At 35.6% G+C, this 19,013-nt stretch overlaps 2 protein-coding genes across 13 annotated transcripts in view; one reads left to right on the top strand and one right to left on the bottom strand.

Annotated features, from left to right (window-relative positions):
- The window catches only part of tmem132e (transmembrane protein 132E), a 1,079,249-nt gene that overhangs the window by 598,077 nt on the left and 462,159 nt on the right, over positions 1 to 19,013 (bottom strand). For all 12 annotated transcript variants that reach the window (XM_087252404.1, XM_087252403.1, XM_087252405.1 and 9 more), the window contains one exon: positions 8,712 to 9,911. In XM_087252404.1, the coding sequence (XP_087108530.1) occupies positions 8,712 to 8,772 (61 nt within the window). In that variant the 5' untranslated portion in view covers positions 8,773 to 9,911. The remainder of the gene's footprint in view (positions 1 to 8,711; positions 9,912 to 19,013) is intronic.
- The window catches only part of LOC147844446 (uncharacterized), a 528,585-nt gene that overhangs the window by 251,127 nt on the left and 258,445 nt on the right, over positions 1 to 19,013 (top strand). The window lies entirely within an intron of this gene.

Raw genomic sequence — 19,013 nt, 5'->3', positions numbered from 1 at the left:
AGAGAGATTGGTCTGTGCGTGTGTGTGCTTGGTGCTGTGTGTGTATGTGTTTATACAGACAGCTTGGCTGTCTGGACTCTATAGCTGGGGGATTTTCGATTTTGTTCTCCCCAGCTCTTTAGCGGGATCGGGCCAGAAAACGGGGCGGGTCGGGCAGCGGGACAATAAATTCTTAATATAAGCGGGAGAGGTCAGGTTCGGGCTAAAACCTGGCGGGTGCGGGCGGGAGCGGGATTTGAAATTTGGTCCCGCGCAGATCTCTACATCCAAGCCACTTACGCGTTTAAGTGACGGTATTTAGCATGACACACTAATTTTTAAACATTATTCTTTAGCAAAAACTCAGAACTTTGGTAAATCGAGGGAGCACATATAACACCGTTTAAAAGAAGCATGTTTTACAGCTTCAACCAATCAGTCACACTACAATTGTCCAAATCCGATCAGGTGCTCATAAATCGCTATGCGATTATAAACCTATTCATGCGGGTTCCGACCCAATCAGTATCGGATGTTACTGTACCTCACGATTAGGACTCTATATATATATATATATATATATATATATATATATATATATATATATATATATATATATATATATATATATTCATATACCTGGGTACTCTGACCTGCAAAATCACATCACGTGACTGTGTGAGACCAATCGAAATTCAAAACATGACCTCTCTGGACAGAAATGTAAAATATGGACCAATCGATATCTTTTTAAAATGTGCAACCATCTTGTTTAATCTCGCTCCTTTTCGCAGCATTGTACAACAGAGTTGTGCATGCTCGAACTCTAGTGTGACCATTGCATAAGAGCTTGATTATCTACCACAGGTGTGTCTGACCTAGATGATCATTTAATCAATGACATTAATAAACTTTGAAAGTCATGATTTACCAATTAGAGCCAAGCATTCCAGAGAGCAGTGTAATAAAAAAATAATATGAATAAATACTGCAGGAATAAGTTCCAAAACACACTAAAAACCATTGAAATGTACTTTAATTATTTAGTTAAAATTTATTTTTATAATGGAGAGCATTACAAAGTAAACTTCTGTGATGTTTTTAGTTTTTTTTTTTTTTTTTTTTTTTTTTTTGCAGCAGGGTAGTCATGATTCTCAGAGCTATTGGTATATGATGACTGTATCCGATGACAATGAAGGATGTAAGTGATGAATGGACACAGTAGGTACCAAGCTAAAGAGTCTGGAGGATACATGCAGTGTCTCTTTTCCTGATTGGTTGACAGATGGGTCAGACGGGTTGCCTGGGGAGAGGCAATTTATCTCGTATGACAAAGGGTCACTTCAAACCCGGAGGATGGTTTAACGATGGCAAAGCACAGCCATCTCATGCTATTAGGCCTATGCTCTATAGAAATATAAGAGCATTTTAAAAGGATGTCGCCATCCTGGTGTGGTTGTTGATCACAATGCTTCTGAATGGAGGTGATCTTTCTTTTAAATGGCAATGTGCAGTGAATGTAAACAAGTTGCATGCTTTCTGAAGAAAGACCAGTGTGCCTTCAGGGCCGATGCAGGGGGTCTTCAGTCATGCCGTATCTGTGGAAAGCACCACTTGACGAAGCTCTCCTTCACTGCAGCTCCAGCAACAACGTTTGCCAAGTCAGTGTTGGTGCCAGCTAATGCTATTTTACTGCATTAATCAATGATTTGACATGCCGTGCAGCAGATTATAGATGGGGTAAGTGCATCTGAGAGCAAACAAATGATAAAATAATTTTTTTCTTTTTCCCAGGAATGACAAAATGGAATATTCTGTGATGCAAGAACAAAAATACAACTCAAAATGCGTGTTTTGTGAAGTATGTGCAAAGTTTTAACATAATACAGCATTTATTAGATGTTTGTTTATTTTTTTTGTTTTTTTAAAGTTGCAGTATGTAAGTTTGACACCCAGTGGTTGAACTAGGTATTGCACTCCTGGTTCAAAACAAACGCAAGTTGCCAGATTGATGACACCAACTGGAGTGAGCCTGACTCTCAAGCCTAAAATCTGATTTAAACAGTGTTCTAAATAAAAGCCAATGGCACGCGATAGAAGGAATATTTTTTTATATTATTTCATAATTTTTGTCCTAACACCTGAAATGTATATTTTGGAAACGCAGCCGTCTTGCAGCCGAACAACAGGATCAACTGACATTGATCACCTCGGGCACACCTCATGTGCTCTATTCAGTGTTAAATGTTGATAATGTAAGTTTGAATGCCGTTTTAGATTACATTTATTGCCATATACTGAAATCAGGGGCAGATAGTTCACTTCAGATCTTGAAAATAAAACCAACCACTTGAAATTGAACTTTAGAACTTTATATCATAACGATATAATGTGGCAATAAGTTTGTAACTGTATTCAGCATTTACACCATGGCCAAATTCATCTATGTAAACACACGAAAACAGACACTGTAAAAAGCTAATTTCCCAGCCAATAGACTTTTCTGTCAGGGTATTTGAGCGTCAGAGTAAAAGCACGTTATAGGACTGCTTTACAAGAGTTATTATTATGGATTGTAGACAGCAAAATTGTTTTGCTTTTTTTATCTTTTTTTTTTTTTTTTTAGGCATGACGCTAATACAAATGCTGTTATGAATGTATTAAAACTTTTGCTTGTTTGTTGTAAAAATTCATAATAATTTGTGCATCTCCTTAGCCAGGCTGCCATTGTAGATAGTGTATTCTAGGAAAATTTTGTACCCCTTGGTTTGAGTGTGGTCCTGAAAAATCTCAGTTTCAAGGTCTATCTAGAGAATTGGGAAACCCCTACCCCTTCACGTGAACATGTAAAACGAGGGGTAGGTAAGGGGAAGGACTAAGGAGTAGAATTGAAATTGGGCCTTAATCACAATATTTTTCCCCAATATTGTTAAGAAACAATGTTCATGTTATAGATAGAAATCACTTTATTTAGTTAATAATATGGCAAGGTGCCATATATCATTGCCACTGCATAACATGTCTTTCTCTCTATCAATATTTAATTCAAATAAATGGTGTATTCTTTTGAATAAGTATGACCTTATTGCATTATTTCATCTTTGTGTCTGATTTGAAGTGGATAGAATGCTATATCTAATAAGCAGAACTGCCAAAAAAAAAAAAAAAAAAAACTAAATTAAATTTTTTGCTCTTCTGGTCAATGATGCCAAATGACCATACTATTAAGGGATAATCCACAGCCTGATTTTACAAGTTTCTCACTCCAACTTAAATCCCATTAAGAGATCTCATTAGTTTTAGGTGAATCTGTGCAAATTTTGTTTGTAAAGGACTTTGCATAAAGAGGTGAAAAAAAGGAAGTGAAGCCAATTAACAACAACTGACTGCTTCCTTGTAAGCCTGAAGAAGTATTCGAGCAGTGTCTGACATGCCAAAAACTGGCTCAAGCAACTGGACAGAAGGGCTTTTCACACTGCAATAAACCCTGTGTGACCATCGTTCCAAACACCGCGGGTACAGAAACATTTCCCACGTGTCATTCAGAAGTTAGCACCCATTTACACACAGTTATACAACACTGCACTGTGGTGTCAAATGTGTGCAGTGTGAATCAATGCGATGTTAGAATGTGATGTATAGATGCTACAGAAAGCAACTGATAGATAAATCATATTACTTTTTTTAACATGTTTTAGACAGTCAGGTTAAAAGATAAATATTTGACAATGAATTTGAGTGAAATAGGGTTTTATACCTTTATATCCCATTAAAGAAAAACTAAATCTAGTATTCAGCAGCATTATATAATATGAAGACGCACAATGATAGAACCATCATCATGTTTGCATGCTACATTTATCAAATCAGACACTTCTAAAATACAAATAATGTTGACCCGGAGTTTAGTAATGCATGGTGTAAAAGTTCAGATTATGAATACCCATAACTTACTGATAACCCTAGGTACAATATGAACAGTATGAAACATTAACGGAGAAAAAAAAATGGATTATTATTTCAAATGTGAAACACCCTTGGGGGTCTTGCTCTAATATATACAACCATTTCAATTAATCACTCTTACAGAAAAAAAGTTACTTGTACTTAGTGTTGTCAAAAGTATCGTATCTGTATTTGCATTTGGAGAACAGCAGCGAAGTGTGGTGAATTGATTCCCTTTACGGCCAATCACAGTTATTTCTGTTGAGTGAACACAATTGCCAAATTCACCTCAGCACTTCCAAATGTATACATAGATCTTAATTCCATATGTAATTAGGTTTTTAGAAGAGACATGATCAATGTATATGATGAACAGATTTCATTTAGGCCTTAATTCACAAAGATTGATCAACAAGCTTAAGCTAAAACAAACGAGGTTCATTCTTACATGTCAGGCAGTGAAATCAACCTTGCACTAGAACCAAAAAGATTTGGTATCGCTTGTTAAGCAGGTATAGCCGAGTTTCCAGTCTGATTTCACAGGGAAATGCAAGTATTTTACATTTTGTCAGTTTAGTGGCTAATTTGTACGAAAATTTATGATTTTAAAAATGAAAACAATCCCATCCTTAAACCAAACCATCATTGAAAGATAAGCAAATCATACTAAATTTGTATGAATGAGTTTGTACGAATTCAAATCAGCCATTGAATCAAAAAGTTATGAATTGCCATCTACAGTAGATCTTGACATTAAAGTCAATAAATTTGCTAATCATACCGTATAAAGCAGCCATCTTTCTAAACATTTTATAAAACCTCTTGAATCATGCGTTTCTAGTTTTTGATCTCTTCATGAACAACATTTTGGGGTAACAATATTTCAAAAAAGTAAAGTAATCTCTACAAGTTAATTAAACGTATATTTATTTGTGTTTTGAATATTAATGGTTTGGAATGGTAAATAAATACATCATTTTCATGATGCATGATTAATACATGAAATATGTTTTTTTGGGCCAACAACATCTTTATAGGAATAAAAATACAACCTTTATTCCTTTAAAAGATGTCATTAAATCATAACTTGTGTACACCATCATGTATTATTATTTCCAACTTCTTTATTGTAGAAGAGAATTTAAATGTAGATTTTGAAGAAATTCAGTGATATCCAAAACAACACGTAACATTAAATGGCTTTAAAATTACTTTTTTTTTTCCTCAAAAGAACTTTATTTTGTTTTTCAAAAGTATAAAGGAATTCACCCAAAAATGAAAACGTACTTACCCTCTTTCTTCTGTTGAAGACAAATTAATATATTTTGAAGAAAGCTGGAAACTTCTGACCAATGACTTCCAGAGTGGGAACAAAAATACTATGGAAGCCAATGGTTTTACAGGCTATTGGTGCCAACTTGTTTTGTGTTTTTAACAGAAGAAAAAAAACTGAATAGGTTTGGAATAAGTAGAGGCTGAGTAAGCGATGACAGAATTTTCAGTTTTGGGTGAACTAATTATTACAGAAATGACCATTTGCTTGAAAACTTGTTTTTAATGTACAATAATTCTAAAACTTTATACCAAAAGTAAGTCACATATTAATCAGAATACAATTAGAAGTGTAGTCGGGAATAATTTCAGGTTAGTTTGTCATAAAAAACATGGAGAATCACAGGGATCTAACAATCACCGGCGCCGAAGCTCCACCGATGCCACTTCCCAGGCCTAATAAATAAAACAAGAGTACAAAACAAAGTGATTTCTTTCCAGATGATCTGGTTTCACGAGGAAGCAACTCTGAAACCGTACCAGGGCATCCGAGACCATACAGGTGCAATGCTGTGGATTAGCAAACAAGACATTCCTGGAGAGCTCGCGGCACGTCTCAGGTTTGTTGATGTTTTCCTAAGCCTTGATCTTTATGCCTGGTTCCTGTCTGTCACTTCTGTAACTGGAAGCGGAGCAGACGCACTTGTGTTGGCCCAATTTATTGCCCAACTGCATCAGCATCAACCGCAGATGAAGTCTGTCTGGATTGCATGACTGAGTGGCATTGTTAGCAAATATGCGCATCTGTATTGGACAGAGCCCGACACATGACATCATGAGCTCATCTGACCTCTCGATGCGTCTGCCTTCTATAGGTTCATCGCATGAATCATGGAAGAAAGGAATCCAAGCGAGCTGATCGAATCAAAATGAAAGAATTCCCAAGGCACAATTCATAACTTAAAAATCAAAACATTTCTCTAAAAGAAATTCCTTTTCTGGTTTTCCCTCACATCCAAGCGTCTGTCAAATACCATGATAGATTATAGTCAAGTCACATTACAAACCCTCAGGACTTTGATGACTCCCAAATGATGTTGCCTTTGTTCTTATGGCTTCATGAAAGGAAAATAAAGGATGGGATCAGACCTCAAAGGAATATTTCAAAGACACATCTCTTTTGCACTGATGACTGTCAATGTAATTATCTTAGGCACAATATACTCCCAAAAAAGTGATCTGAATTTAAAGCAGCGCCTATGCATGACTGTTTCGTGTTTCAATAAGCATCAGATTCATTGTGATGGTGAGACACAAACCAGCTAGAGCTTTTAATTAAATGATGAGAGATGCAGTTGTGATAGCGGATCCAAAAAAAGAGACATAAGTACATTTATATGAATGCGAACTGGCAGATAAGCTGCTTCACGGTTCATTAACTAAAACTGTGTGCAGCTGACAAACATGAAGCAAATCTGAAATGAATTCAAGACACTGATTCCTGATTTCAGCAGATAATTAGCAAATAATAAACCAAGTTTACCAATATATTAAAAACCTCAAAAAAAAAGCAGCTTGATGATAAAAAAAAATTTTAAATATGTAACTTTAAAAAGTTTAATTGCTTAACTTATAAGAGATTCAGATTCTGCCAGATCTTTACAGCATGTTAAGAACTCTAGAACAAAAACTCTATAATAAAATATAGGCTATTCAAAGGAATATAAGCAATGCTTAATGCTTCTATCCTTGTATACTGTTTCTATGGTTACCTTTTTGCACCTGATGAAAATGCACAAGCCTAACTTGCACTTAATTTTCTTAATTATACAAAATGTATGTAGAAATTCTGCTTATTGTAGCATGTGAAGTTTTTTGCACTAATGACTACCAACGCAATTATCTTGCAGCCACAATACATTTCCATAATAGTGAATCTAAAACAAATTATGCATGACTGTTTCATATTTCAATAAGAACATTCCCTGTAATTATAAAACGAGAGCTAAAGCTGTGATCGCAGATTAAAAAAAAACAAGACAAATGTATTTATATCAATGCACACTGAAAGAAGTGTCATTTGAACCTGCATGCAGTGCCCAACATGTAAAAGTATACCCCACTTGAAACTAACTTTTAAATCCATATTTTAATACAACTATACATTACTTCATTTGTGCACATACATTAGATTAGTCAGTACTGAAGCCAAATCTGGAGCTTGTATAACAAAATAATTTACAATAACGATCCAAAAACTAGTACACCATCAAAATGTATATATGTTATAGAAAAATATCAAATACAAATTTAAAAAGAGGGAAAAAAATATCTAAAGAAACCAAAAAAAAATTGGAAAGTTGTTAAAATTTTGTAGGTTGTAATTTTTTTTTGCACATTTTGCTTGGATTTAATTGTATTCTTTCAATTTCTAAATATGTTTGGTGACTAAAATAATATTTTAATAAATATATCTATTTAATAAATCGGTTTTGCTTGAATGCACCGATATACTGTACATTGCCTATATTCATTGAGAAATGGATAAAAATACTCATTTTCAAAATAGGTACTCAATTATGCTGTGCTCTGTAAACTTACAGATTGGTCACCAAGCACAAGATAATGAAAAAAAAAATTCCAAAATTAACTGGGGCCCAATAACAATATTTAAGTCAGAAGAGACTTGCAAATACTAACTACTATTAAAAGCCTCTGATCCTGTAAGAATATTACTGGATCTTAAAGGCTCTGATAAAAAAATGAATTAAATAATATCTAGATGTAGACTAAAGTTATATATATACTTGTGATGTCCTGCATACTGTTTCTATGGTTACCTTTATGCATCTTTATGTGCCTGAGGAAAATGGACAATAAAAATTATGAAGTTAACCCTAAATTGTGACATAAATTTACTTAAATCCTATTTGAAGTGTTCCTTACATTGCATGCAGAACTACTTGTTTAGATTAGCATGTGTACTTTTAAAGTGCTCCACACCACACATTTTATGACTTTACAATCTTAAAAGGGGGTTTAGACCCCTCACCCAACTCAAATTCTTAATTTAACAAAACATAGGAATAAATGAATAATTTGGCTCAGAAATGAATTTCCAATTGTTTTATAAAGTGGGCATCTTTTGTCATGCTTGGCTTTAAGCTTTAGTCGTGCTCCCACCTTGCGGGCAGTTGCTATGCTTGAATTATATGTTGTGAAACAAAAAAGCATTATAAATGAAGTCAAAAAAGCCCATTTAGCACTTATGTTTTCCTCCGAGGCTGGAGAACAAGAACTTCAAGCGTAAAATCGGTTTATTCTCAGCTCTGCGCTTTAGTGTATGCGTGCTGAATTACCAATTAAGACTAATAAACCCCACTGCAGCCAAACATATAGGCGAAAATCCGCTGCAGTCACTCTCAGCACCCAAACGTGAATTAGCAAACAAGTGTGGTGGTAGTACAAATAAATAAATATATATATAAAAAAAAAACGTGCATAAGCAGACTTACCACACGAAATGAACATATACAGCAACAGAGTTTCCATCCAAGAGCGTATAACAGACATCATAGTTCCAGAATAGGCTAAATCCCGTTTGTGATGATAAACAACAGCGCTCCTCCGAAATATCGCTCCCGACCGACCGACTACAGTCCAGAGACGAATTCCCAGCAAGGGTTGTGATGCTGGGGAACTTTATCTACAGATACCACGTCCATGATATCAAATCAGGTTGAGGTTGAATTAAAAAAAGACAGTCTAGCAGCGACCGAAGAGCTTTCGAGAGAGAAAAGTTACAGGTATCCGACTCAGGTGTCTCGATTCCCACGCGTATCTCTCGCTCTCAGTAATCCACAAGACAGGGAAAAATAGCCTCTTTCGTCCATCCACAGCTTTTAATTCAGACTGTAATCCAGTGAATGCACGAAACGCCAGGAATAGTATGGCAACGGCACAATAACGGTGTCGTCCATGAGCCTGTTAGTTTAACAGCATCTCAGATTTGAGGTATCAGAAACAAACAGCTGATCCACAGCGCTCTGGATTAATTAGTGTTAGTATTTCCTTGACATATATGAGGAGGTCCGGATGTATATTCAACCTGAAGTTAAACGGTCGTATGCAGGGAAATAAGCGTTTAGTTGTCCTCGTCGATTACAAAAAGTGTTTTCTTCTTGAACGAAGTCCAAGAGATGACTTGAAATTCTTCTCTGAGGACTGAGGAGAAACTGATGGGTAGGCTATCTTTCCTGGTTAACTAGTACAGATGGTAAGCCACCTTAACCGTTGACATCACTGTATGAAGCATACCGTGTCCATTTTATTAAAACTCCGATTACTTATAAATGCTGTAGTCTATTCTCGTTATCAATGCAGCGCTCCGGTCTGTAAAACAAGAGACAGCAGACTCGGCGTCACTGTTGAGCTCCGTCAAAGTAGAGAGATTAATTCAAGACCACCCCCTCTCCTTAGGTCACACAAGCGAACTTTGCGTTTCAACAGTCGGCTGTGAATGGCGTGAAGTGCGCGTCGCGTTCCGCTGGACTTGCACTTGAAGTAGCGGGAGAAGCCCTGGGCGCTCAAATCTCCGGTTCACGGCGGTCACGTGACGCGAGCCTTCACAATCAGACCCGCTCTGACGTTTTCAAGCGTCCGTCGCGTTCGGCTGCATCTCATTAAAACTGACAGCAGCTGTGTCACATTTCAGCCTAAGATCAAAAGAAAGGATGAAGAAGATGATGATGATAATCAACACGGAGAGTTTTTCAAATTAGATTGTCATTGATGTACGGGATCGGACGTTTTAAGTTTTTTTTTTTTTTTTTTTTTTTTGCATGATTGTTATTGGTATTCGTAAACAATTTCTGGAACTTTTTAAATTCCAACAATGTATATATTGTTAATAAATATGAGTATTTTATAGGAAGATATTTAAAAAATACTAAACGTATATTTACTATTATTATTATTATTATTATTATTAATATTATTATTATTATTATTATTATTATTATTATTATTATTATTATTATTATTGTTGTTGTTGTTGTTAGCCAAATAATAATAAAAATAATAATAATAATAATAATAATAATAATAATAGTTAAATTACATCAGTATATATATATATATATATATATATATATATATATATATATATATATATATATATATATATATATATATATATATATATATATATATATATAAATATATATATATATATTGACAAAATTATTAGCCCCCTTGAATTACTTCAAGGGGGCTAATAATTACTGATAATTAACTATTATTTTTTCCCCAATCCTGTCTAACGGAGAAGAGATTTTTTTCAACACATTTCTAAACACAATAGTTTTAATAACTCATTTCTAATAACTGATTTATTTTATCTTTGCCATGATGACAGTAAATAATATTTTACTAGATATTTTTCAAAACACTTCTATACAGCTTACAGTGACATTTTAAGGCTTAACTAGGTAGGTTAGTTAGGTCAACTAGACAGGTTAGGGTAATTAGGCAAATTATTGTAGAATCATGGCTTGTTCTGTAGACTATCGGGAAAAAAATTAGCTCAAGGGGGGCTAATAATTTTGTCCTTAAAATGGCTTTTAAAAAACCCCAAAAAAACTGCTTTTAATCTAGCCAAAAAAAAAAAAACAAGACTTAATATCAGACATACTGTGAAAATTTCCTTGCTTTGTTAAACATCATTTGGGAAATATGAGAAATGAGAAAATGAGATATGAGAAAAAAGAAAATAAATTCAGAGGGGTAATTCTGATTCTTATTTCTTATTTTCTTATTTTCTTATTTCTTTCTTTTCGGCTAGAATAAAAGTAGTTTTAATTTTTTTAACACCATTTTAGGGACATAATTATTAGCCCTTTTAAGCTATATTTTTACTCGACTGTCTACAAAACAATCATTATATAATGTCTTGCCTAATTACCCTAACCTGCCTAGTTAACTTAATTAACCTAGTTAAGCCTTCAGATGGCTACTTTAAGCTGTATAGAAGTATCTTGAAAAATATCTAGTCAAATATTATGTACTGTCATCATGGCAAAGATAAAATAAATCAGTTATTAGAAATTAGTTACTAAAACCATTTTGTTTAGAAATGTTTTGAAAAAAAATCTGCTCTATGTTAAACAGAAATTGTGGAAAAAATAAACAAGGGGTCTAAAAATTCAGGGGGGGTTATAATTTTGACTTCAACTGTATATAAATAAATAAATAAATATATATATATATATATATATATATATATATATATATATATATATATATATATATATATATATATATATATATATATATATATATAGTCTATTATAGGCAGATATTTTAAAAATACTTAACTTGTATTTATATTTACAATTACTTTATAATTATTTTATATTATTATATTCTCCCTGCGTTCACGTGGGTTTCCTCCGGATGCGCTGGTTTCCCCGCAAGTACAAAGACATGCGGTACAGGTGAATTGGGTAGGCTAAAATTGTCAATAGAGTATGTGTGTGAATGAGAGTTAATGGGTGTTTCCCAGTAATGGGTTGCAGCTGGAACGGCCTTTTCTGTGTAAAACATATGCTGGATAAGTTGGCAGTTCATTCCGCTATGGTGACCCCAAAATAAATGAAATAAATGAATGAATAAATACATTTATTAGAGGTGCAAACAGAGGAGTGACACTGACATGCTTCATGCTTTGTGGTGTGGTAGCTACATTCTGGATGCAGGAACTAAAATAAAGATGATAATAAGTCACATGCTTAAACAAGATATCTTTATCAATAGCACATCCTCCAGAAGAGTGCAATACTCAATTTAAAAACTCCAAGTTTAAGTGTATTTCCTGAAGCTGACACTGCTTAAGGTGTCACACGACAGTGACATCTCCTGGCGGGCCACATTATTAGGGTCGTGCAGAGCTTACTTCAGCTTGTCAGTTTCACCTGACAGGACAATCCGACATAAAATGTGATGCTTTTGCACATCTCATTAGTTCTCACGTTCGATTAGGTCATATTTTATATCACTGATTGCAGGAAACACACGCCCTGGCAGCTGGTTTTATTAGCGCTCATTTGAAAAGTCTAATGTGATAATAAATAAACACAACGCTTTACTGGCTAGAGCATTTCACTACTGCAATTTGCATAAGATTTGTGCTTATGCATAATGCAAATAATATAATGCACATCGCACTTTCGTATGTACAGACCATAAAAGAAAAAAAAATAATGGATTCTGTTTGACAGTGCATAATATTGCCACTGTAATAAAGCGATTCTCATTTTCTTCCGATGAGCGTAGCATGCTAAATGTGTGCTTATGCATTAACACCACAGTTTATGTTATGGAAAACATATTAGGATCTCTTCATATTAACCATTTATTGCTTGGAAGCCTTCCTATATAGTGTCCTATCTATGATGCTTTGTTTTAATGCACCACTGATGGCTTTGTTTACACTGTGAGGCACACTCATAAGGAAATTGGTTACTTGTGCAAAAGGGATAATCTAACATGGTCTCCTTGTAGTACACATTGGTACCTCTAAGTAATGGCCCTAGGACCGGATTTTAGAGTACTTACATTGATTCATTTCTCAAATATTAACTTTATTATACCTTTATCCTTCCAATCCATTTAGATCTAAGGTTACAGCATAACATAAGCATCCTTCATCTGCTTGTCTCGCCTCAGGGTCAAATGCAAAGGGAAATGATGGACGCCACTTTTGAAACTTTAAATAGTTTGCTGAAGTTAAAGGTAAACAAGGTAAAACGCAGTGAGACAAAATACAGACTAAATTAATGAAACACTGCTTTATGCTGGCAGAGACATTACATTAATGATTGAATATATTAATGAGCCAAGTAAAAAGACGCCAAGCTTCCTGCATTCTGCATTTAAAGGGATAGTTCACACAAAAATAAAATTCTGTCGTTAATAACTCAATCTTCACTTGTTCTAAACCATTATGAGTTTTTTTTTTCTGTTAAACACAAAAGAAGGTATTTCAAGAGTTCACATTTATCTGATAATAATAATAATACAGTTTGTTTGACATGCAGTCCCGGGAGAGAGCCCTGAGCTTATGAGATCCTCGAGCACTTGGCTCCCTCCCATTTGCAGGGCGAGAGGGGAGTTTGAGCTTAGGTAGATCTTGTCAAACTCCCCCCAGCTTATTTCTTGCGAAAAATGATGGATGAGGAAAGATGTACTCTCTAAGAGCTTAGCTATGGCTCAATTTTGTGTGCTCGATTTACTTAGCTTGCGTGTTTTGGGGCTGTGGGAGGAAACCAGAGAACCCAGGAAAAACCCACTCAAGCACGGGGAGTAACGAGCAAAACTCTGCACAGACATGTCATCTGGTTTAGTAGGGACTTTAACCAGAGACATTCTTGCTGTGAGGCAACAGTGCTAATCACTGGGCCGCCGTGTCACCCATCTGGAAAGGAGGGGGAGTAGGGGTGGGTAGAGGGGGTTCTTCAAGACAAAGATATTGAGATACAAAAAACTCTGGTTATTTATAATGAGTTAGGAATCATCTAAGAATAGAGAATCAATCATGAGCTGATGCGGGAACAGCTGAGGACAATCATAAGCATGTGATCCTCTCGAAATTAGTTTAAAAATAAACTTTACTGTGAAGAAAGTTGGAAACCTGTAACAATTGACGCCCAGTTGTTTTTCCTACTATTGACATTAATCTCCGCCGATGAGTGGGCGCTGCCATTTGAATCTTTTTGGCTCCAGACTTCCGGTCTCATTCACTTCCATTAATTTTTAGACATTAAAAACTGCTCATTACATTGTCTTATTCAATTTAAAATAATTCATAGGTTACATTATTCAAAGAAAAAATTACATAGAATTTTCCAAAATATTTCACCTTTTTGTGACAAATGTAATTCATCAGATGCGGATCTATCTCACAGTTTTATTTTTTGTTCTAAGATACAGAATTATTGGAATGGAATTTTTGATGTGCTTTCCGAAGTGTTGAAGTTGCAATTACAACCAGATCCAATGCTTGTAATTCTGGGATTCTCTGAACAAACACATTTGTTGTCAAATACACAACATAAAATGCTCTCATACTGCTTAACTACTGCCAAAAAGCTACTGCTACTGTTTTGGAAAAAAAAGGAATCCCCTACATGTAAACTGTGGCTTGGAGAAATTGCTTCTATGTTACATTTGGAGCGAATTAGATACTATTTGAAAAGAAAACTGGAACAATTTGACAAAATTTGGAATCCCTTTATCTGTTACCTTGAAAAAAAAACCTCTCATAATAATGCATCATTTCTGTAATGTTTTAACGTGCTTTGTCATCATACTCTATTTTTCAAACAGGTCTTTGTAACAAGTTTGCTTGTTATGTGGGTGGGTGATTTTATTTTTATTTTATTTATTTAATTTTTAATTTTCTCCTTTTAATTTTCCTTATTTGCTGTGCCTATGTTATATGTGGACAAAATATGTAAACAGAATTAATTTAGTCTTGAATCTGTGTCTTCATCAATAAAACTTATTTGACAAAAAAAACTGCTCATTACGCTGCTTGATGTTGCAAATTGATATTTTCTTGTTATATTATTCGACTTGGTCTGTATAAACATGCAAACCTTTGTTTGTAGAGCAAGTATTTGACCGTTTTCTGCCGTTTATTATTCCTAGTCATTTCTCCCATAGGCGACTGAATCGGAAGTTCTAAGACAATCGAGACAACAGGCGCACTTCCGCATTTTAGAATAAGGTCAATAGAAGTTAATGAATACAGGTTTTCCACATTCTTCAAAAAATCTTATTTTGCCTTCTTTTTGGGTGAACTATGCCAGCGGGCACCTTGATGTCAAAACAACATCAAATTAGCATAGACATCAAAAAATATCCTAAGGATGCAAATTGATTTAATGTCAAAACTTTTATGTCCATTTGACATCCATACATTGATGCCCTTTTGGCAGTGTTGGGTATCTTTCTTTAAAAGAGTAATTAGTTATAGTTACTAGTTAGCTCTCACAAATAGTAACTGAGTAACATAAAAGTAACTAATTACCAGGGAAAGTAACATTTGCGTTACTTTAAAACAATCTTTGTTTTGCACAATAGCACTTTGTGAATGCCTCTGACTATTAATGTATCAGTACATTCACACTGCACGTCAACATCGACACTTGATTGAGTGCATGTCTGAAGCTTGATGCTGACACAATCATAGCATAATCACATCATAGCAGTGTCAGCCAATGAAATTAGACCGCCATTAGTACTTGTACTTGCTACTATCTGAACTGGGGAATTTTTATATAGTGATCTGATTGGTTGGCGCTTGAAAATTCCCAACTTCTGCAGTGACCAACGCCACATCCACAGTTCAGTTCGACAACTGTTGACGTCACCCATTCAAAGTGAATGGAAAGCATTAATGCTTTGTGTAAATCGGCATTAAGATTCTCTGTTTGAGGTTCGTAAATCTCATGTAATTTATTATTGACTTTTTTTAAGGAGTTTTATTGACAATCCAACCAAAACAAGCACTGATATTATATGCGTCCTTTGCTATCCGCCATTTTGTTTGACAAGCCAACCAAGCAGGTTAGCATGTTTGCTAAGTAGTTAGCAAAGTTGTCTCACAGAAAAAAAAAAATCCTGTCTTACCTGCCAACATCTGTCTCAGAAATTCCGGGGTGTGGGGCTTTTGTAGGCAGTATGTGTTTGGGTATGTGTTTGACCAGGGGCGTGGCGAAATTACGGGAGATTTCCGGGAGAAATAACAAAACAGGAGGGTAGCAGGAGATGGGTCTGAAATACAGGGGACTCCAGGGAAATGGAACAGGGTGTTGGCAGGTATGGTTGCTGTTTGAGTTTTGAGTTCGCTGTTCTGCCTTTCTGTGAGGAATTTGCATGTTTTCCCTGTGTCTGCATGGGTTTCCTCCATGTGCTCCGGTTTCCTTCACAGTCCAAAGACATGTGCTATAGGTGAATTGAATAAATTTGGAATAGTGTGTGAATGACAGAGTGTTTGAGGGTTTCCCAGCACTGAGAGGTCTCTTGTTGCTTGTTCGCTGAGGACAATTGCCAGAGTAATTGACGGTTCATTCTGCTTTGGCAACCCCTGATAAAGCAGGGAATAAACTAAAGGTTAGTGAGTGAATAAACACACCAGTGAGTGAGTGAATAAACACACCAAGACATGCAGTAGACTTGAAAATCTGTGAAAAACTGCTTGTATTGGAATTGCAATGCAGACGGCAGGCGCACAAGTCAAGCCAAGTCACCTTTATATTCATAGTGCTTTATACAATGTAGATTGTCAATGCGGTTCAACACAAACACTTGAATAGCTTTCCAGTTTACTACTGAACAGGCTACGTATCTGTATCTCGACATAGTGTGCCTGGACATTTAAGAGTATTTGGACTGAAAGCCCTGCAGTGACCAAAACTCTCATCAGCAGAAAGATTGTAAAGGCCAGACTAACCTTTGCTGAGGAGAATGTTGTGTGGACAGAGAACTGGTCCAAAGATCGCTTTGGTGATGACACCATGTTTAATTTATGTGGGTCCGGCGGGAAACATTAAGGACTGTGCAAGAAAGAACCCGAAGTGTGCAGAATTTAGTGATAGTGGAGGAGATCAGAGAGAGACTAGTGATGTCCTGTGAGAGACTAGTGATGCCCTGTGGGTGCAGATGTGCAAATGTGTCCTTCAAAGTTTTCTCTAAGTTTGACCACCTACAGTTGAATCAAAATTATTAGCCCTCCTGTTTTTTTTTTCTTTTATTGTTATGATTATTTTTTGTAAATATTTCCCAAATTATGCTTAATTTTTCACAGTATTGCATACAATATTTTTTTTCTTCTGGAGAAAAACTTATTTGTTTCATTTCGGCTAGAATAAAAGCAGTTCTTAATTTTGTAAAACTAATTTTAATGTCAATATTATTGTTCCTTCAATACTATCACCCACACTACAATTCGGTCACTTTATGAACTATAAATCCCATCATGCACCTCACACACACCTGTTCCGGAATCACTGATGATTACACACACACACACAGCTGGGACATTACGAAACATTTTCTGTGTTTGGTCTTTCTGTGACCCTTGCCTTGTTTCTTTGTTTTCTTTGTTTGCTGCCTGCATCGACTATTTGCCTGTGACCTGAATATGCTTCTGGATTTCCCTGCATGTACCCATTTGATCCTGTGATTGACCATTATCTGTCTAATGCTGTGTTTACACCAAACATGGATTAAGCATGAGTGATTTACATATTAAGTCTATGCAAAGACGCGAATAGTCTTCCTGCAGCGCGATTGGCGCAAAAGATGCGATTGGCGTGAATGATGTGGGGCGAATTGAAAGTTTTGCGTGTCTTATGGGCTTAGCACACGTATCACACGAATCACTCGAGACATTCTGACATTCACGCTGAGTTAACAATCACGATCTTTCTCTTATAGGAGTGTGATTGTGACGTTGTGCCTGTTGTTGGTGTCCCGAGAGGAAATCTTTTTGCCGATAGCGACAACAGCTCATCAGCTTCCATCGTCCAGGTACAGTTTCTGAGTTGATGAACTCACAGAGCTAGGTGCACCTCTAAAAGGAGCTAATGAACTCAAACACTGCGCCAATCGCAAAAAGCACAGCTGCTCTCACAAAAAAATCCATGTTAGCCATTTAGCAACAAAGCTAGAGTCACAGAGAAGGGTTTAAACAAAGGTCAGAGCCAGCTTCAATATGGTGGGACTTGAGCTTCAAGTGGGTGGGCCTTTAAACTTCAAGTAGGCTGTACAAAACTAAAGTTGTTATTTATTTAATGTCTTGTACCTGACACAAAGTCCAAAATTGTGCTTTATACCACCACCCAAAATCCAACCTCACAGTAACCTGATGTGTTTCATTAGTATCTGCTCCACCTACACACCTAAACCCAACCTACTAGTGGTGTAAGCCCCTCCCAATTAAAGGTCACCCAACCTACTTGCGGTGTAATCCCTCCCACTTGGAGGTCTCCGGGCTGCAGCGATACCTACTTGGAGTCATCGGTAGACAGAAACCCCGCCCAAGGCGTGAATACGCATCTATTGTGAAGTGAATTTGAAGTGTGAATCAAGCTAATTTGACGCACAATTGAATTGAGTAAACTTAAAATGTTTACGTGTCTATTTAAGCATGAATAGCGTGATTTATTCACGATTGCTGCATCTGGTGTGAGCATGATGTTTCTGAATAAAGCTGAATGTGGATGCTCACTGTGTTGTCATTCGACTGCCTGGTCAAAACTAATCTAATTCAGCCTTTAAATCGCACTTTAAGCTAAGAAAAATAGTATATTCAAAAACATTTTTTACATTGTTTAAAGTATTTAGTAGTTATTATAAATTTGTTCATTCGTTGAACATAAATTGGGGAAAAATACAGGAGGCTAATAATTCAGGAAAGCTAATAATTCTAACTTTAAATGTATATTTGAACATATAAAAAATGTGTTTTAGGGTTTCATGACCCTTTGATACATCTGTTTTCACATTTCATATGTTTTATTTGTACAGAGAATATTAAAGATCAAAATCATCTAATTTCCCGACAGTTACTGCTTAGAGTTAGGAGAAAAAACCCAGACTGAAACACCTGCAGATTATTATTTAAAGATCTAATTATTAATGCAATGTTGTAAATCACACTGGATTGAGCACGATTGAGCACGATAAGTCTCGGTTTATGACCGAGATTTATAAACCGATTTCATGCATAAGCTGTCAAAACATGAAGTGAT

This window comes from Danio rerio, chromosome 5 (genome assembly GCF_052040795.2).
Source record: "Danio rerio strain M-AB ecotype USA chromosome 5, GRCz13ab, whole genome shotgun sequence".
NCBI classification, from domain to species: domain Eukaryota; kingdom Metazoa; phylum Chordata; class Actinopteri; order Cypriniformes; family Danionidae; genus Danio; species Danio rerio.
The sequence above is the reverse complement of the archived record's forward strand: the minus strand, read 5'-3'. Positions and strand labels throughout refer to the sequence as shown.